General features: G+C 41.1%; 1 protein-coding gene across 1 annotated transcript; it reads left to right on the top strand.

The window, feature by feature from the left end:
• The first annotated feature begins 776 nt into the window (after nt 1-776).
• Nucleotides 777-9,079, top strand: LOC106584466 (zinc finger protein 287). The gene is made up of 2 exons (XM_014169827.2): nt 777-1,054; nt 7,268-9,079. Exons 1-2 carry the CDS (start codon nt 877-879, stop codon nt 8,287-8,289), a joined length of 1,200 nt encoding a protein of 399 aa, XP_014025302.1. The 5' UTR covers nt 777-876; the 3' UTR covers nt 8,290-9,079.
• Nucleotides 9,080-20,017: the final 10,938 nt, after the last annotated feature.

The raw sequence follows: 20,017 nt of genomic DNA on the forward strand, positions 1-20,017 counted from the left end.
TAGTCAATAAGCCATACATTTACTACTAGTACATGTGCTGCTACAGGAGTGTCAAACTCATTCCATGGAGGGCCTGGTGTCTGATGGTTTTTGGTTTCTACTTTCAATTAAGACCTAGGGTGTTCATAAATTAAATCTGGAATGTCAGAGTGAGCTCAGAGTGCGCTCTGGTCATTCCTAAATTCAGAGTGTTGTCAGTTTATAAATTCATCAGAGCATTTTGCTCTCGGAGCGTTCAGAGCGCACACTGGACGCTCTAGCAGAGCAGAGCGGCTCTGGTCGAGGAGTAGGGTTGATCCGAGCGCTCTGACCTCACGATGTTAGTCAAGCTAACTGGCTGATGTTGGCTAGCTTGCTAGCTACTGACAGACACAAATGAGAGAACCCCTACTCTTACCATTTTACTCGACCTAGCAGAGCTGGTTAGGCTATGATCATGTTAGTGACTGTAACTGTGCTGCTGGCAACAATTTAATTACGCTTTTTTGCCAACGTTTACTGACACCGGCCATATTCAACGGCTGTTGAGCGTTTGCAAATTCATCAGTTATTCTGCGCTCTGGCACACTCAGACGAGTGCGCTCTGAAATCAAAGTAGATAGCCAGAGTGAATTTACGGACGCAGGAGCGAAAACCCAGAAACACTCCGTCCTCTGTGGAATGAGTTTGGCACGTGCTACTACATCAGTACATTGGCCATGTTACACTCCAGTCCAGCAGGTGGCGAATGCGCAAAATGTGTTAACTTGAAGGTGCACGAACAGTGGATTCCCTTTTTTACTTAGTAATGCCGGATGTTGTTGTTGCTGCACGGACATGGATGGGATGAAAACAGCACAGCCACTTAGCTAGCTAATACATTTGTATTCTTTAAATATGTCTAAAATACAGTTGTTGAGGGTTTTTCTCAATGATAGATTAACAGCTGCTGCTGATGAGATATTCGGGGTCGTTGAAAAAATGATAGCAGAGTATCAGGAGGAAGTTGTCCGTCTACAGAGGCTGCTCGACATTGTTCTTCAACCTGAGATACCGTTAAACCTACACAGAGCAGGTTTGTTACTCATTACGTTTGTCTAACTCAAACTCAATTTTACGAAATAAAAGGAGCAATGCCAAAGTTGGTTCTTTTTTTAGAGGAAGTGTAATATGAAAATGATCGGGTATGCCTAAATGGCCTAATGCCAGCAGTTGTTCCATTTTAATTTCAACAAGCCTAGCCTGGGTGGGCGCTTTGGATCCTCACCATTCGCGGTCAGTGCCGTTTAAGATGAGGGAGGATGTTAAAAAAATAATTATGAGCGTGGCCTAATTTCTATTACAACATATCGGATGACTGTCATTCATATTCCATTCACCCAGCTCAATGTAACATCGAAAGGTTTAGGCTACTACATGATGCTCGAATTTTCCCTGGACCCATCATGAGGTTGCTACAACCTAGCCTCTGAATGAAAGTTTACAATGTAGGTGCACAGGTCGAGATAATTGAGTAATCAAGGTGACAGACAGTGATACATGCAATACCGCCTTGCAAACTCTTGCCTGCAATCTAGCTGATATAGCATGTAATCATTAGTCCAGCAGTTGCGAATGAGAGTTTCTATTAGACAAATTCAGGTATGTTTATCCCGTTCTGTTTAAGAAACGTTTTTCAACAGAATCAATACACCCCTCATCACACGCAAACACAGTTCACTTTCATAGCAGCCACATACAAACAGCTTGTTGTGTGTGTATATATATATTCCTTCTCGCATCTATCTACTCGCTCTCCTCCTCTCACCTTTTCCCTTTGCTTGTGGACTTCAGTGCACAACATTTCCATATCATGACCGCTAACCACACACAAACAATATAGTTGTCACGTCATAGTTAACGTAGCTACTAGAACTAACAAGTTAATAAACCCACTACAATCATGCAGTACAGTGTACAGTCAGCAGCAAGCAGTTTAGCATTTACACCGGTGGGCCCTGGTGGCAATAAATTAATAAAACCAAAAGCTTTCCTCGACTTGGAAAAGTTCCAGTGTTGTATAGCCATATTCTGCTAGCTAACATAGCATCCCTCTCTGTTTGAGCCAGAAGCTAGCTAGGTGAAAGTGAAATAAAATGTACTACGAAATATACAGTAGCTCCCCCTCTTGCTTCTTCATTTTGGAAGAAATTAATCAAAACTGTTCAATTATTGTCTTTCTCTCTTTGAGTCAACTACTCACCACATGTTATGCATTGCAGTGCTAGCTAGCAAGTTGTCATAATTACTGTGTACGTCTTTTGAAGGGGGTGAGAAACCATGAGCCTCCTAGGTTTTGTATTGAAGTCAATGTACCCACAGGAGGACAGAAGCTAGCTGTCCCCTGGCTACACCATGGTGCTACCCTACAGAGTGCTGCTGAGGCTACTGTTGACCTTCATTGAGTTTAATAATTTAATCAATTATTTGGCGACGTTAATATTTTTTTGTATAGTTTGATATTAAAATTAGAACTTTAATGTTTCACAATTTTTATGTTTATGAAATTCACTGAGGAGGATGGTCCTCCCTTTCCTCCTCTGAGGAGCCTCCATTGATCCTCTCTATCGTCTTGGATTAATGTGCCCAGCCGGTAATACACTCGTGTCTACCCGGTGACCGTTTTGTACGTCGTAAACCGTCCTCCATTCAGGCTGCAAAGGTGTCAGTTTCCTCCTTAACACGATTTAATGGCTCGTCGGTGCAAGAAAACAGGGAAAATATGCATACGGTCTTAATAAAGAACACAAATCTGTCGCCAGAGTTCATCCGTCGAACTGCCAGATGGTGAAGCGTGATTCATCACTCCAGAAAATGCATTTCCACTGCTCCAGAGTCAAATGGCGGCGAGCTTTACACCACTCCAGCCCAGGCTTGGCATTGCGATCTTAGGCTTGTGTACGGCTGCTCTGCAATGGAAACCCATTTCATGAAGCTCCTGACTAAGAGTTTTTGTGCTGACGTTGCTTCCAGAGGCAGTCTGGAACTTGGTAGTGAGTGTTGCAACTGAGGGCAAAACATTTTACTCGCTACACACTCCAGTACTCAGTGGTCCTGTTCTGTGAGTTGTATGGCCTACCACGTCACTGCTAAGCCGTTGTTGCTCCTAGACGTTTCCACTTCACTATAACAGCACTTACAGTTGACCGGTGCAGCTCTAGTAGGGCAGAAATTTGTCAAACTGACTTGTTGGAAAGGTGGCATCCTATGATGGTGCCACATTGAAAGTCACTGAGCTCTTCAGTAAGACCATTCTACTGCCAAATATTTGTCTATGGAGATTGCATGGCTGTGTGCTCAATGTTATACACCTGTCAGCAACGGGTGTGACTGAAATAGTTGATTCCACTAATTTGATGGGGTGTCCACATACTTTTGTGTGTGTATATGTATGTATGTATGTATGTATGTATGTGTATGTACAGTGCATAATGAAACAATCCCTAGTAAGCTAGAGTTTTGAGTGTGGACTGACTATTATTTGGCCTTAAGACTGGTTTTACACACAACTTTCTATCCAAGTTGGGAGAGAGCACGAAGACGGCTCATGTCATGCAGGTTCAGGTAGCCTATACAGGACAGTTGTATACTGAACAAAATTATAAAACGCAACTTGCAACAATTTCAACGATTTTACTGAGTTACAGTTCATGTAAGGAAATCAGTCAATTGAAATAAACGAATTAGACCCTAATCTATGGATTTCACATGACTGGGTAGGGGTACAGCCATGGGTGGGCCTGGGAGGGCATAGGCCCACCCACTTGGGAGCCAGGTCCAGCCAATCAGAATGAGTTTTTCCCCTCAAAAGGGCTTTATTACAGACATAAGTACTCAGTTTCATCAGCTGTCCGGGTGGCGCAAGTGAAGAAGCCGAATGTGGAGGTCCTGGGCTGGCATGGTCACATCTGGTCTACAGTTGAGGCCAGTTGGACATACTGCCAAATACTCTAAAATGACGGAGGCGGCTTATGGTAGAGAAATTAACATTAAATTCTCTGGCTACAGCTCTGGTGGACATTCCTGCAGTCAGCATGCCAATTGCACGCTCCCTCAACACTTGAGACATCTGTGGCGTTGTGTGACAACTGCACATTTTAGAGTGGCCTTTTATTGTCCCCAGCACAAGGTGCACCTGTGTAATGATCATGCTGTTTAATCAGCTTCTTGATATGCCACACCTGTCAGGTGGATGGATTATTTTGGCGAAGGAAAAATGCTCACTAACAGGGATGTATAGAAATTTGTTCATAAAATTTGACATGTTTTTTTGTGGTTATGAACAATTTCTGGGATCTTTTATTTCATCTCATGAAACCAACACTTTACATGTTGCGTTTTATATTTTTGTTCAGTGTATATATAAAATAAATAAAAACCATCAATTGGCAGCTGATTAGTATGATGTTGCATTGGACATTTATTTTACAATGTTTGAATTTCCTACTTATAATTACTGAACAAGTAATTGCATAATTGCCACCAGCCAGCAGTCTAAAAATGTCAGCAATGCTTCATGAAATGTCAGTGAATAGCTTCATGAAATGTTAGGCTTAACATGAGAAAATGACGACCAAATAGGCCTACTAATAAACATTTACTCATTAGCATTACGGGGGTCCAGAGAAACTGTTACGCAAGTGACATGTAGGGAGCAAGTGACTAGGCAACAGGATAAATAGACTGTAGCAGCAGTGAATGTGATGAGTCAAAAGAGTTAATGCAAAAAGGGTCAATGAAGATAGTCTGGATAGCTATTGGTTAACTATTTAGCAGTCTTATGTCTTGGGGGTATAAGCTGTTCAGGGTCCTGTTGGTTCTAGACTTGGTGCATCAAACTGTTTTCCATGCGGTAGCAGAGAGAACAGTCTATGACTAGGGTGACTGGAGTCTTTGACAATTTTTAGGGCCTTCCTCTGACACCGCTTGGTATAGATGTACTGGATGGCAGCGAGCTCGGCCCTAGTGATGTATTGGGCCATATGTACCTCCCTTTGTAGCGCCTTGCACTCAGATGCCAAGCGGTTGCCATACCAAGCAGTGATGCAGACAGTCAAGAGCACTCAATGGTACAGCTGTAGAACATTGAGGATCTGAGGGCCTATGGCAAATCTTTTCAGCCTCCTGAGGGGGAGGAGGCATTGTCGTGCCTTCTTCACTACTGTGTTGGTGTGTGTGGACCATGATAATTCATTAGTGATGTGGACACCAAGGAACTTGAAGCTTTTTTCTGGCGTTATTGACCACCTCCGTATAGACAGTATCATCGTCCGTGATAAGGCCAATCGCTGTCGTGTCGTCAGCAAACTTAATGATGGTGTTGGAGTCGTGCGCAGCCACTCAGTCGTGGGTGAACAGGGAATACAGGAGGGGATTAAGCACGCACCCCTGAGGGGCCCCCGTGTTAAGGTTCAGCATGGCGGATGTGGTGTTGCCTACCCTCACCACCTGAGGGCGGCCCATCAGGAAGTCCAGGTTCCAGTTGCAGAGGGAGGTGTTCAGACCCAGGGTCATCAGCTTGGAGGGCACTATGGTTTTGACTTTAGCTCAGAATTAAATTAACAGCCTTCTCACTTAGGTGTTCCTCTTGTCCAGCAGTGTGGAGTGCAATAGAGATTGCGTCATCTGTGGATCTGTTGGGGAGGTACATGAGTTGGAGGGGGTCTAGGGTGTCTGATGGTGTTGATGTGAGCCATGACCAGCCTTTCAAAGCTTTTCATGGCTACAGATGTGAGTGCTATGGGGCGATAGTCATTTAGACAGGTTTGCTTGGCACTCTTGGGCACAGGGACTATGGTGGTCTGCTTGAAATATGTAGGTATTACAGACTGGGTCAGGGAGAGGTCAAATGTCAGTGAAGACGCCTGCCAACTGGTCAGTGTATGCTCTGAGTATGCGTCCTGGTAATCCGGCTGGCTCTGCGGCCTTGTGAATGTTGACCTGTGTAAAGGTCTTACTAACATCTGCTTTGAAGAGCATGATCACACAGTCGTCCGTAACAGCTGGTGCTCTCATGAATGGTTCAGTGTTGCTTCCCTCGAAGCAAGCATAGAAGGAATTTAGCTCGTCTGGTAGGCTCGTGTCACTGGGCAGCTCGCTGCTGGGTTTCCCTTTGTAATCCGTGATAGTTTGCAAGCCCTGCCACATCCGACGAGTGTCAGAGCCGGCGTAGTATGATTCAATCTTAGTCCTGTGTTCACGTTTTGACTGTTTGATGGTTCATCTCAGGTCGTAGCAGGATTTCTTATAAGTGTGCGGATTAGTGTCCCGCTCCTTGAAAACGGCACCTCTAGCCTTTAGCTCAATGCGGATGTTGCCTGTAGTCCATGGCTTCTGGTTGGGATATTTATGTATGGTCACTCCGGGGACGACTTTGTCGATGCACTTATTCAGCTAGTTTATGCTAGCTGGCAACAACAGCAGTATGGCGCTAGTTAAAACTTGTAAAAGAAAGTGATGTAAATTTCAATGGGTGAGGGAGAAATAACTTGTAGTATTGGTCACCATCTGGATGTCACCATCTCGATGTCATCGTGACATGACAATTAGCTAACGTAACGACAAGCCGGTGTGAATGACCAGTGCAACGGTGTTGTATCGAGTTGCTTGCCACTGTTGGTTCCCACTGGGCAGCAGTTGCTTCACCAGGCAGCTGTATCGCATATCGCTAGCTAACGTAGCCAATTTGTTCCATCCCACTGATTTAATATTTTGAGTAGGATAGCTGCCTACACGAGAAATCATTAGTAATATTGCTTACCTTTTGGATGTCACCGTGATACAGTCTAACACTCAAGTGGGGAGAGTTTGCGCTGCAACCTGGCAACACAGTGTGTCCTTCGCTTCCGCTTGCCGGCTGCTGTCCTGCAGTAAGGAGAGGGAAATAGCTAGATAGTGTAGCCAATATCAAGCCAGGGTGACCGCTACAACACATTTTATTGTAGTGATTTTCAATGAAAATTTACAATTACTCTGGTAAGACCGGAATGATTCTGAACGCTCTCCCAAGTCCCAACTTCGGCAGACGGGGGGGGACACAAGACTTCAATGACTACTACTACATTATTCAAAATACACACATACAGGAACTTCCAGTACCAAGCGCTCACCTGAGGAGGACTATGGGGTGCTTTTATATGTTTCCCAAGTTGATCACTAATTAGGGTCCCACATGAAACACTGATCAATACTTTGGTTCCTACCTTGTTACATACATGTCATTGAATTTTCTGTCTTATCCTTCTTCCAGACTTCCAGCAGCTCACACTCTCTGTCTCTGAAGTGGAGGTCCCCCCGGAGCAGCAGCACTATGAGCAGGAGTGGAGCCCCAGTCTGGGGCAGGAGGACCCAGAAACCATACAATTTAAAGATGAAGAGGACGAACTCCGGACCAGTCAGGAGGAAGAGCAGATTCAACGGATTGAGACTGTTACTAAAGATTACATATTCACTCCTGCCTGTGTGAAAAGTGACTGTGTGGAGTACCCAACTCGGCTCTCAAATATCTATCAAGCCCAAAAGGAAGGAGTCAAAGAGAGAGACACTCTACCCAGTACTACAACCGAACAGATCAAAACAGAACCTGATGGAGAGGACTATAGGGAATCAGAACCAACCAGTGTCTCTCAACCTTTCTCTGCAGTAAATCCAGTCTGTTCTGCAGTTCAAAGTGGTATGGAGAATAAAAGGCCTCCATCAGGTTTTAAGCCAGTCAAATCAAAGAGAATAGAGATGGTAAAAGGACAAAGGTCCCGTATCAATACTAAGGGTAAGAAATCTACACAGTTGTCCCTCCTGAAATCATCCAGTCAAGGTCATGCTACTCCTTGTTGTAAGGTGTGCGGTAAGTATTTTCATTACATGGGCTCATTGATTAAACATGTTCAAACTCATACAAAGGATAAAGAAACACTTTGTGGAGTGTGTGGAAAGCATATGGAGTCCACAGAAGGTATGAAAGAGCACCTCCAAACTCACATTGCAGCTAGGTTGTGTTGTCATGTTTGTGGTAAATGGTTCAGCAAGAACAGTAAGCTGACAGTACACATGAGGAGCCACACAGGGGAGAAACCTTTTTCCTGCCCTGTTTGTGGTACATGCTTCATGCAGACTGGAGATTTGAAAAGACACATGAGGACCCATACTGGGGAGAAACCATATCTCTGTCCTGATTGTGGGAAAGGATTCAGCGTTGCCAGTAATCTGTCAGTGCACATAAAGATTCACACAGGAGAGAAAGGAGAATCAGATTCAGTACTGGCACCAATCTGAAAGTGCACATGAGGACTCACAGGGGAGAGACCATACTAATGTCCTCATAGTAGAAAATGCATTTCCCAATCAGGTACATTCAATAACAATCAAAGACACACCAATGCATCACTGTATAGGTGCAGTGATTGCAGGAGTTCTCAAAATGATAGAACTCCTACAAAGTTACATAAACAATCATGACAAGGGAGAAAACAACTTGATAATGTGCTGTTTGGGAAAGGTCTGGAGACAGAAGACTGAGAGTCACATTCTAACTTCCATGTGTGAGAGGAGATGCCCCTCAGAACACTACTCTTGGGTGAATAAGATATGACTGTATTACTGCTTGAACATAAGAACTCTCCATCTCTAACAGAGCAGCTAGTGGATTTGTTGAGCAACAGCATTTCCTGCTCATTACTTATAGGATGACACAACAGACATTTGAACCTATGTCCTCCATCTGTACATAAAACATGTTTTTAGAGTTAAATGTGTTGTTAAATGTTGAAATCTGCTACTTTATATCTCGTTTGATGTTGTTAAAGTAGTTTTCACAATAACAGTTGATTTTTGTTAGTCTCAGGAGCTGAAGGAGTCTTACCATTTTTGTAATCACGATGTTTGATGCCTATATCCACTCTTTGAGGGGAAAATATTTTCCATGTTTTGACAATTAAGAAAATGTGTTGTAATATGCTCATGTAGACCCATTCATATGAATGAAGCTTGAGAAATGTGTTTTTTTTTTCCAGAGATTGTACATTTTATCTGCCTTTTGTTTAACAGAATAAATGTTGATAACACATGTTTCTCGTGAAGTGTCTTTACCTGCACATTTCTCTTTCCTCTGATTTCTCTTTCCTCCAGCCACCCTAGTCATAGACTGTTCTCTTTGCTACCGCACGGCAAGCAATACCAGAGCGCCAAGTCTAGGTCCAAAAGGCTTCTTAACAGCTTCTACCCCTAAGCCATAAGACTCCTGAACATCTAATCAAATGGCTACCCAGACTATTTCCATTGTTGTTGTCCCCAGAGAGTTGTACGGGTTGTAAAAATATATATATTTTTAAATCAATGGTTTTTGTTTGACACATTTTAACATGAAAATAATCTCACTTTAAAAAGAGTCTCTGTGTAATTCCATTACCATGGTATTGCCCGAATACAAATACCTTTTCAAAAGACAATCACTGTAAGGAAGGGCTCTTCCAATAAATCCCTTGGACCTCGAAGCCAGCAAAGCCTCTCTAATGAAACCAACTGAAAACATATTTACATACTGTACACATTAAATATTGTCAAACATCAATAAACTCACTGCTGGCCAAACTCAACACATATACCTTTTCATAAACAATGGACCACACCCTAAACATTTCTTCTCAAACAGTATCTCACACACGCACAGAGGAACTTCCAGTACCAAGCTCTCACCGGAGAAGGCCTATCGGCAAAGATGATCTATTATATTGACAATATAGTTGAGTGACCGCTCCAACAATATATGTACATGTCAAATTACAGATTATACAAAGACCTTAAAAGAAGCGCACATATTGATTGTTTTAACAGCTTTCTTATTAGAACAATGTAAAATGGTCTTAATGTACTGCTCGAATTCCTTATAGAAAACACGGAAGAGTGTTTTTTTATTTGTGAATTTACATTTATGTAGATGAAACTTTGCTATTAGCACAAGTAGATTTATGAGGTAAAATTGTTTTTCTTTATCTTTATTATGGTTAAAGAAACCCGAGCAGCACATTCTCCCATAACAAACAGAAGTCATCAAGAATATTAACAATTATAAAACTGAATATCTTTCCATAATTGTTTTACATGTAGACAATGCCAATATAAATGCAAAACTGTTTCTGGATGCTCAACACAAAAAGTACAATCAATGTTAATGTATTTTTTGAGTTTCTTCAGGTAATGATTCGCAGGGTAATACTTATGGATCATTCTGAAAGAGACCTTGACCTTGTTAACAAGCAAGTATTTGTGTGGTAATAACAGATATTAGTGACCAATCTATTCCAGTAACTTGTGACATAAGGAATGGATACAATATCCCTTTGAAATAAAGCATGTATAGATCTGTTGTTCTGAGGGAGCAGGGAGAAACATATTTTCCCTATTGGAGAGTCACCTGGATTAAGCGAGGGCAGGTCAAGAAGGTGAGGTCTGGCTACACCTCTAAATAACATGAGAGTTCCAGATGGAATAGCATCAAAGACTATGGCGAACTCTCTAGGTGTTACAGGGATATTGTAATGAGATAAAAAATTCCTCATAATTGAGTAACAATCCTTCTGCATTAAAAAGTTGACTCACCAGCATGATATGATTATTGAACCAGTTCTTAAAAAAGAAAGACTTGTTTCTATACAAAATGTCCCTATTGTTCCAAATTAAATACCTATGCGGGGAAAAATTATGTTTATATATTAAACGACCATGCTATGAATACTTGTCTATGAAAAGCAGATCATTTTGCAGGAGTCTTATCAATGTTACAGTTACAAAGTAACATAAAATTGAGGCCACCAAAACGGGAGAAGATATAATGAGGGATGAAATTCCAAATTGAATTTGGATTCTTTAAAAAATGTTTAGCCCAATTTATCTTAAAAGTATTATTCAAAGTAGGAAAATCAAAAGAATTGAGACCACCATATTCATATGAGTTCATAACGACAGATTTCCTAATATAATGTGGACGATTCTTCCAGATGAAGTTGAAAAGCACCTGGTTAACTGCTTTACCTACTTATGCAGCCCAGGGACTGGGCTGCATAAGTAAGTCTGGAGATACCTTCAGCTTTAGAAAGCATTACTCGACCTTTCAAGGATACATCCCTCTGCAACCAATGGTTCAACTTCTTTTTGGTTTTTTCAATAATAGGTATAACATTTAATGAGCATCTTTCCTGTTGATCCTGAGATATGGTAATCCCAAGGTATGTTACTTTTTCCTTGACTGGAATATTGCATATAGAGGCTATCACACAGTCTTTAACAGCAAACAATTCACACTTATTAAGGTTTAGGCAAAGACCAGATGCTTTGGAAAATATATTTATCACATCGACTGCTCTAGGAATCTGGTCAGCATCTTTCAAAAAGAGGGTTGTGTAATCTGCAAGTTGACTTACGATAATATCTCTGTCAGCAATAGAGATCCCTTTTATATTGCTGGATTTAACAGCACTTGTAAGAAGTTGGGTTGCAAGCAGGAAGAGGTAAGGTGAAATTGGGCAACCTTGCCTAATTCCTCTTTTCAAATCAAATCTAGGAGAAGTGCCATGATTTAATGTAATTGAACTGTTCCCATTCATATAAAGAGTTTTAATAGTACTACAAAATAATTCCCCAAAACCAAATTTCTCAAGGAAGAGAAATAGAAACTTATGTTCCACTGTATCGAAGGCTTTATAGAAGTCTAAGAAGACAATAAAACTATCTTCGAAGATTAAATCAGAACAGTCAATAAGGTCTAACACCAGTCGCATATTATTAGATATATGTCTATTCCTCATGAAGCTAGATTGGGCCTCTTCTATAATTGAGTCCAACACTGCCTTCATTCTTTTTGCAAATATAGAGGCTAATATTTTGTAGTCATTATTGAGCAGACAGATTGGATGCCAATTATCAAGTATAAGCAAGTCTATCTTGGGCTTAGGGATTAATGTAATCAGACCTTGAGTCAAACTGGGAGGGAGAGCATTATTTGTAATGCTTTCAGAAAAGACCAACAGAAATGGGGCCAACTGTTGAGAAAAAGTTTTGTAAAATTCAGCAGATATACCATCAGTCCCAGGAGACTTATTATTTTGAAGGTGTTCAATAGAATAAATGATCTCTTCAACTATAATAGGGTCCTCACACTGTTCCCTCGCAGCCTCCCCAATTGATTTCTCATCCCCCAGAGAGTCAAAAAAAGAGTTGAGGAAACCTCACAATACTTAGAACTATATACATTCCTGTAGAAGTTACAACTAAAGTTAGAGATTAATTTGGGATCATCTGTGATGAGACCATTAATAGTTAATTGTAGAATTGTATTATTTTTAGAGTGGTATTTTTCTAACCTGAAAAAATAAGATGAATTTTGTTCACCCTCCTCTAGCCACTTCTTCCTAGATCTGACAAAGGCTCCCTCTGCTTTCAGTTTATACATATCATCCAACTTGTTTTGTAGCTCAAACAGAACAGACTTGTCCTCCTCTGAGATACTTTCAACAGGCTTTTGAACAAGAGAGGTGATCTTTGTAATTACACTTTCTTTTTCAGCTCTCTTTGTCTTGGCAAGAAAAGTCCCATATTTTGTTAAATATTTTCCAACCTCATATTTAAAAAGCTCCCAGTTATTACTGCATGAATTGTCACTTATAGCTTTGTTCCAAAAGTGTGTAATTAAATTGTTTATCTCCATCTTGACCAACTCATGTTTTAATATAGAGCTATTAAGCTTCCAGTAGGATGCTCTGCCAATGCCATTATCAGAGATAAAAAGTTTAATGTCAATATAAATAGCTCTATGATCAGTAAGGGGAGTGGCAAGGATGTTAACAGAAATATCCTGTTAATCAAAACATTTAGACACCAGCCAAAAAGCTATGCGTGATTGTCTGGAGCATGTCTCATTACTCCATGTGAAAGACTTGTCATTAGGAAACTTTACTCTCCAGATATCTAGAATATCAAACCTTTCCATAACTGCATCAAACTTGTATTCATAGAAGTGGACTGTCCCGGAGGCCATCTATCAATTAAATTATTCAGGGGAAATATATTAAAATCCCCACCTAGTAAAGCATTCGGGAACTTGGTTAGCCAATGGAGAATACGCTTTTCTAAAGATTCAAGTAAGTGATCATATTCAAGTTTGGAATTGTAACCATAAATATTGGTAATAATAATGATGATGATGTTACAGTTGATAACAAGACAAAGAAAGTGACCAAAAGGATCACAGTCGGAGTGCAAAATACTTCCATTGAAATGATTCTTTAGAGTGATAACTCCAGCAGAGCGTTTAGAACCATGAGAGAGCCTTACATCATTACCCCACTGAGATCTCCAGAAGTTGACGTCGGTAGCAACTGAATGAGACAAAAAAACATAAATCTGTTTTAAGCTGTTTGGAAAATAAAAATAATGCTTTACATTATTTCTTAACCCCCTAGCATTGAGTGAAACTATAGACAACGACAAAGTGGAATATAAAACAAAGTACTATGAGATCAGCAACAATCACAAATCGAAAAAGAAACGAAGGAAACCTTAATCAAATAACCCTCACGCAGTTGGGACACAAAATGACAGGTCGCCACTGCCCTCACGTAGCAAATTAGCAATTACATTTTTTGTTTGCACAATTTCAACACTAATTGACCTCCATAAAAAATACTTAAATTCGTTGTCAGATTTTGAGATGAGTAAACCCTTGCACTTCTTTCTTCCTTTCTTTTTATTTGTTTTTTTCTTTATAATTGTATATATTTCTAATTTAGTTTTTAGTGTTAATTATTATTATATATAAAAAAATATTGAACAGTAACATGCAAAACACAAAAAACAGAACAGCCTGAGGGATTACACAAAGAAATAAGGAAAAGAAAAAAAATACAAATCCACATAATATCAAATCAAATACAGACATGTAGCAAATACATCTTTTAAATATTTAGTTTTGCATACATTTTAATGATTCTAAATAGTTTTCCAAATCAGATTTTTTTTAATTCTTCTTAAATGTAGATTTGTGTATGAAACATTTTCCGAATAAAATAAAGATTTATGACATACTGACGTTCAATTGTGGAATCAGTGTAGTAAAATAATGTCAACATTTGATAGTTCAATGGCTGTATGCATTTTGTTGCCAAGATATAGTTTCACAACAGTCCAGAACACCTAACTATGTCAACAATTACAAAACAAGCGTTCAATAGATTCCGTTTCTAGTTCACAAAAACTGAATTCACTGGTAACATCAGGTATATATTTATAAATCAAGCTATTACACAGTTAGAATCTATGGATAATCTTAAAGGAGATCTCCTTTACTTTATTGGTCACCATACATTTGTGTGGTGAGCCAAGCACGGCGCCAGTCTACATCAATCGAGGAAGCCCAACAAAATATAGCAGAAGGAATAGAATTCCTGTAGAAAATATCCCTTAATAAACGATTGTTGAATTTCTTATCTAGTAAACCTATGCCATTCACCTGGATATTGCTTACAATATGAGATGTTCCAAAATAAGCCTTATTCTGAAGTAAAGATTTTATCCCACTAGGTATAGCAAGGAATATAAGGAATATAACAGTGTCATAGTCCTTGCTTGAAACCTCAAAGTTGTATATTTACATAAATTCTCTCCGCGAAAATAGATTCCCACTAATACTAACTAATTGGCTGCAAGGACAATGTTTTTAGAGAACCAATTCCGGTAAATAACGTCTTGTTTCTATGTAATATCGACCCATTATTCCATATAAAACATTTGAGGTGAAAAGTTGTGTTTATACATCAAAGCCCAGCACGTTAAAGCTTGCTTGTGAAAACCGCCAATTTCATAGGAATTTTACCCACAATATAGGGATGTTGTAGTAAAAAAATCCTCTGAGCTTCTGAAAAACAAAATTAGGTGTAATATTCCAGAAATATGAGGATTTCTTAAAGTATGTTTTAACCCAGTTGACTTTTAATATCTGATTAAAGAGAGTGAAGTCTAAGACATTTAGACCGCCATCACAAACCCTGTTGGTGGTAACATCTATTTTTATCTTATGTGTTTTTTTTCCATATGAAGTTGTACAATAGCCTATCTAAGGTACAGCAAGTGGATTTGGGAATGTCAGTAGATGAAAAAAGATAGGATGCACAAGATAGCCCCTCAGTTTTTGATAAAAGTACCCTCCCTTGAAGACTTAAATCCCTCCCTAACCATGAGGATAATTTATTTTTGATAGATTCAGTTAAAGGATTCAAATCAAAATAATTCACAGCCTTAATTAAGATGTTTGGTGATCTTTACACTGAGTTAGGTTACAGTATATTTTTCAGATATGTTACATCTCACATTTGGAAAGGTTTAATACCAAACCTGACATTTTTGAGAACGGCTTCATAACATCCAATGCTAATCTGGCTTGTGACACATTTTTAAAACAAAGTGAGGTGTCATCCACCAGTTAAGATATCTTGATCTCACTGGCCTGGAATGTAATGCCTTCAAGTTGACTTTGATAAACTAATGAGCATAAGGTTTGAGATACTAGCACAAATAAAAAAGGTGAGATTGGAAAACCTTGTCATATTCCTTTGGATGTTCCATGACAGAGTTTGATACAGCTATTGCCAACATTATACAGGGTTCTAAAAGCATCAACAAAAAAATAACCAAACTTCAAATGCTTAAGACAATCAAAGATCAAATTTGGACTTACGGTATCAAATGCTTCTGAAAATCCAAAACTAAGATAACAGGGAAGTTATCCAATAGATCACAGTACTCAACCGAATCTAACACCAGCCTCAGATTATTAGATATATGGCGCCCACCTCTTCCTCTCTGCTATGGTGTGATTCGATACGTTTCCCATCTTCATCACTAATTAGGGTCCCACATGAAACACTGACCAAAACGTTGGTTCCTACCTTGTTACATATGTGTCATTGAGTTTTCTGTTTCATTCTTTCTCCTTCCCTCCAGACCTCCAGCTGCTCACTCTCTCTGTATCTGAAGTTGTCCCCCCTGAGCAGCAGCACTGGGAGCAGAGTCCCAGGCTGGGGCAGGACGACCCAGAGGCCACACAGATTAAAGCGGAACAGAAAGAACTCAAATCATATCAAATGTTATTGGTCACATGCACATGTTTAGCATATTTTATTGCAGGTGTAGCAAAATGCTTGTATTTCTAGCTCCGACAGTGCAGTAAATATCTAACAAGTAATATCTAACAATTTCACAACATATACCCAATACATAGAAATCTAAGTAAAGGAATGTCATTTAAAATATATTCATATATGGACAAGCAATGTCAGAGCGGCATAGACTAAGATACAGTAGAATAGTATAGAATACAGTATATACATATGAGATGAGTAATGCAAGATATGTAAACATTATTAAAGAGACTAGTGTTCCATTTATTAAAGTGGCCAGTGATTTCAAGTCTATGTATATAGGCAGCAGCCACTAATGTGCTAGTGATGGCTATTTTACAGTCTGTTTTTAAGTCTCTCAGCTTTGATGCATCTGTACTGACCTTGCCTTCTGGATGATAGCAGGTTGAACAGGCAGTAGCTCGGGTGGTTGTTGTCCTTGATGATTTTTTTTACCTTCCTGTGACATCGGGTGCTGTAGGTGACCTGGAGGGCAGATAGTTTGCCCCCGGTGATGCGTTGGGCAGATCGCACCACCCTCTGGAGAGCCCTGCAGTTGCAGGCGGTGCAGTTGCCGTACCAGGCGGTGATACAGCCCGACAGGATGCTCTCAATTGTGCATCTGTAAAGGTTTGTGAGGGTTTTAGGTGCCAAGACAAATTTCTTCAGCCTCCTGAGGTTGAGGAGGCGCTGTTGCCCCTTCACCACACTGTCTGTGTGGGTGGACCATTTCAGTTTGTCAGTGATGTATACGCCGAGGAACTTGAAGCTTTCCACCTTCTCCCCTGCGGTCCCGTCGGTGTGGTTAGGGGGGTGCTCCCTCTGCTGTTTCCTGAAGTCCACGATCATCTCCTTTGTTTTGTTGATGTTGAGGGAGAGGTTATTTTCCTGGCACCACACTCCCAGAGCCCTCACCTCCTCCCTGTAGGCTGTCTCGTCATTGTTGGTAATCAAGCCTACTACTGTTGTGTCTACTTTTGTGACTCAGGACCAGACAGGAGGAAAAGCAGTTTAAAGGGATTGAGATTGATACTAAAGACTCCATTTTGAATCTGGTCTTTTTGGTCTGAAATTCTCCATGTTATACAGGACATCATCTCTTTCATTATCACTATATGCACAGGTTTACCCCCACTGTATTCACATCCTACTATACCTTTGTCTGTACATTATGCCTTGAATATATTCTACCGTGCCCAGAAATCTGCTCCTTTTACTCTCTGTTCTGAACGTGCTAGACGTCCAGTTCTGTTAGCCTTTAGCCGTACCCTTATCCTACTCCTCCTCTGTTCCTCTGGTGATGTAGAGGTTAATCCAAGCCCTGCAGTGTCTAGCTCCACTCCCATCCCCCAGGCTCTCTCATTTGTTGACTTCTGCAACCATAAAAGCCTTGGTTTCATGCATGTTAACATTAGAAGCCTCCTCCCTAAGTTTGTTTTATTCACTGCCCTAGCACACTCCACCAATCCGGATGTCCTAGCTGTGTCTGAATCCTGGCTTAGGAAGACCACCAAAAACCTTGAAATTTCCATCCCTAACTATAACATTTTCCGACAAGATAGAACTGCCAAAGGGGGCGGTGTTGCAATCTACTGCAAAGATAACCTGCAGAGTTCTGTCTTACTATTCAGGTGTGTACCCAAACAATTCGAGCTCCTACCTCTAAATATTAACCTTTCCAGAAACAAGTCTCTCACCGTTGCCGCTTGCTATAGACCACCCTCTGCCCCCAGCTGTGCCCTCAACACCATATGTGATTTGATTGCCCCCTATCTATCTTCTGAGCTCGTGCTGCTAGGTGACCTAAACTGGGACATGCTTACCACGCTGGCCATCCTACAATCTAAGCTTGATGCCCTCAACCTCACACAACTTATTAATGAACCTACCAGATATAACCCCAGATCCGTAAACACGGGCACCCTTATAGATATCATCCTAACTAACTCACCCTCCAAATACACCTCCACTGTTTTCAACCAAGATCTCAGCGATCACTGCCTCATTGCCTGCATCCATAATGGGTCTGCGATCAAACGACCACCCCTCATCACAGTCAAACGCTCCCTAAAACACTTCTGTGAGCAGGCCTTTCTAATCAACCTGGCCGGGGTATCCTGGAATGACATCGACCTCATCCCGACAGTAGAGGATGCCTGGTTGTTCTTTAACAGTGTCTTCCTCACCATCTTAAATAAGCATGCCCCATTCAAAAAAACGTAGAACCAGGAACAGATATAGCCCTTGGTTCAGTCCAGACCTGTCTGCCCTTGACCAGCACAAAAACATCCTGTGGCGTTAGCATCGAATAGCCCCCGTGATATGCAACTTTTCCGGGAAGTTAGGAACCAATATACACAGGCAGTTAGGAAAGCTAAGGCTAGCTTTTTTAAACAGAAATTTGCATCCTGCAGTACAAACTCAAAAAAGTTCTGGGACACTGTAAAGTCCATGGAGAATAAGAGCACCTCCTCCCAGCTACCCACTGCTCTGAGGCTAGGAAACACTGTTACAACCGATAAATCCACTATAATTGAGAATTTCAATAAGCATTTCTCTACGGCTAGCCATGCTTCCACCTGGCTACTCCTACCCGGTCAACTGCCCGGCACCCTCCACAGCAACCCGCCCAAGCCCCCACCATTTCTCCTTCACCCATATCCAGATAGTTGATGTTCTGAAAGAGCTGCAAAATCTGGACCCCTACAAATCAGCCGGGCTAGACAATCTGGACCCTCTCTTTCTAAAATGATCTGCCGAAATTGTTCCAACCCCTATTACTAGCCTGTTCAACCTCTCTTTCGTATCGTCTGAGATTCCCAAAGATGGGAAAGCTGCCGCGGTCATCCCCCTCTTCAAAGGGGGAGACACTCTAGACCCAAACTGCTACAGACTTATATCTATCCTACCCTGCATCTCTAAGGTCTTCGAAAGCCAAGTTAACAAACAGATTACCAACTAGTTTGAATCACATCGTACCTTCTCCGCTATGCAATCTGGTTTCAGAGCCGGTCATGGGTGCACCTCAGCCACGCTCAAGGTCCTTAACAATATCATAACCGCCATCGATAAGAGACATTACTGTGCAGCTGTATTCATCGACCTGGCCAAGGCTTTCGACTCTGTCAATCACCACATTCTTATTGGCAGACTCAACAGCCTTGGTTTCTCAAATGATTGCCTCGCCTGGTTCACCAACTACTTCTCTGATAGAGTTCAGTGTGTCAAATCGGAGGGCCTGTTGTCCGGACCTCTGGCAGTCTCTATGGGGGTGCCACAGGGTTCAATTCTTGGGCTGACTCTCTTCTCTGTATACATCAATGATGTCGCTCTTGCTGCTGGTGATTCTCTGATCCACCTCTACGCAGACGACACCATTCTGTATACTTCTGGCCCTTCTTTGGACACTAACCTCCAGACGAGATTCAATGCCATACAACTCTCCTTCCGTGGCCTCCAACTGCTCTTAAACGCAAATAAAACTAATGCATGCTATTCAACCGATCATTGCCCGCACCTGCCCGCCCATCCAGCATCACTACTCTGGACGGCTCTGACTTAGAATACGTGGATAACTACAAATACCTGGGTGTCTGGCTAGACTGTAAACTCTCCTTCCAGACTCATATTAAGCATCTCCAATCCAAAATTAAATCTAGAATCGGCTTCCTATTTCGCAACAAAGCATCCTTCACTCATGCTGCCAATCATACCCTCGTAAAACTGACCCTCCTACCGATCCTCGACTTCGGCGATGTCATCTATAAAATAGCCTCCAACACTCTACTCAACAAACTGGATGCAGTCTATCACAGTGCCATCCGTTTTGTCACCAA

This window comes from Salmo salar, chromosome ssa23 (assembly GCF_905237065.1).
Source record: "Salmo salar chromosome ssa23, Ssal_v3.1, whole genome shotgun sequence".
NCBI classification, from domain to species: Eukaryota; Metazoa; Chordata; class Actinopteri; order Salmoniformes; family Salmonidae; genus Salmo; species Salmo salar.

Excerpts from the sequence above, each read along its gene's own strand:
- LOC106584466 (XM_014169827.2), top strand. The coding sequence starts at position 877 with ATGTCTAAAATACAGTTGTTGAGGGTTTTTCTCAATGATAGATTAACA. Across the intron at positions 1,055-7,267 it reads GTTAAACCTACACAGAGCAG|ACTTCCAGCAGCTCACACTC; the intron begins GTTTGTTACTCA and ends TCCTTCTTCCAG.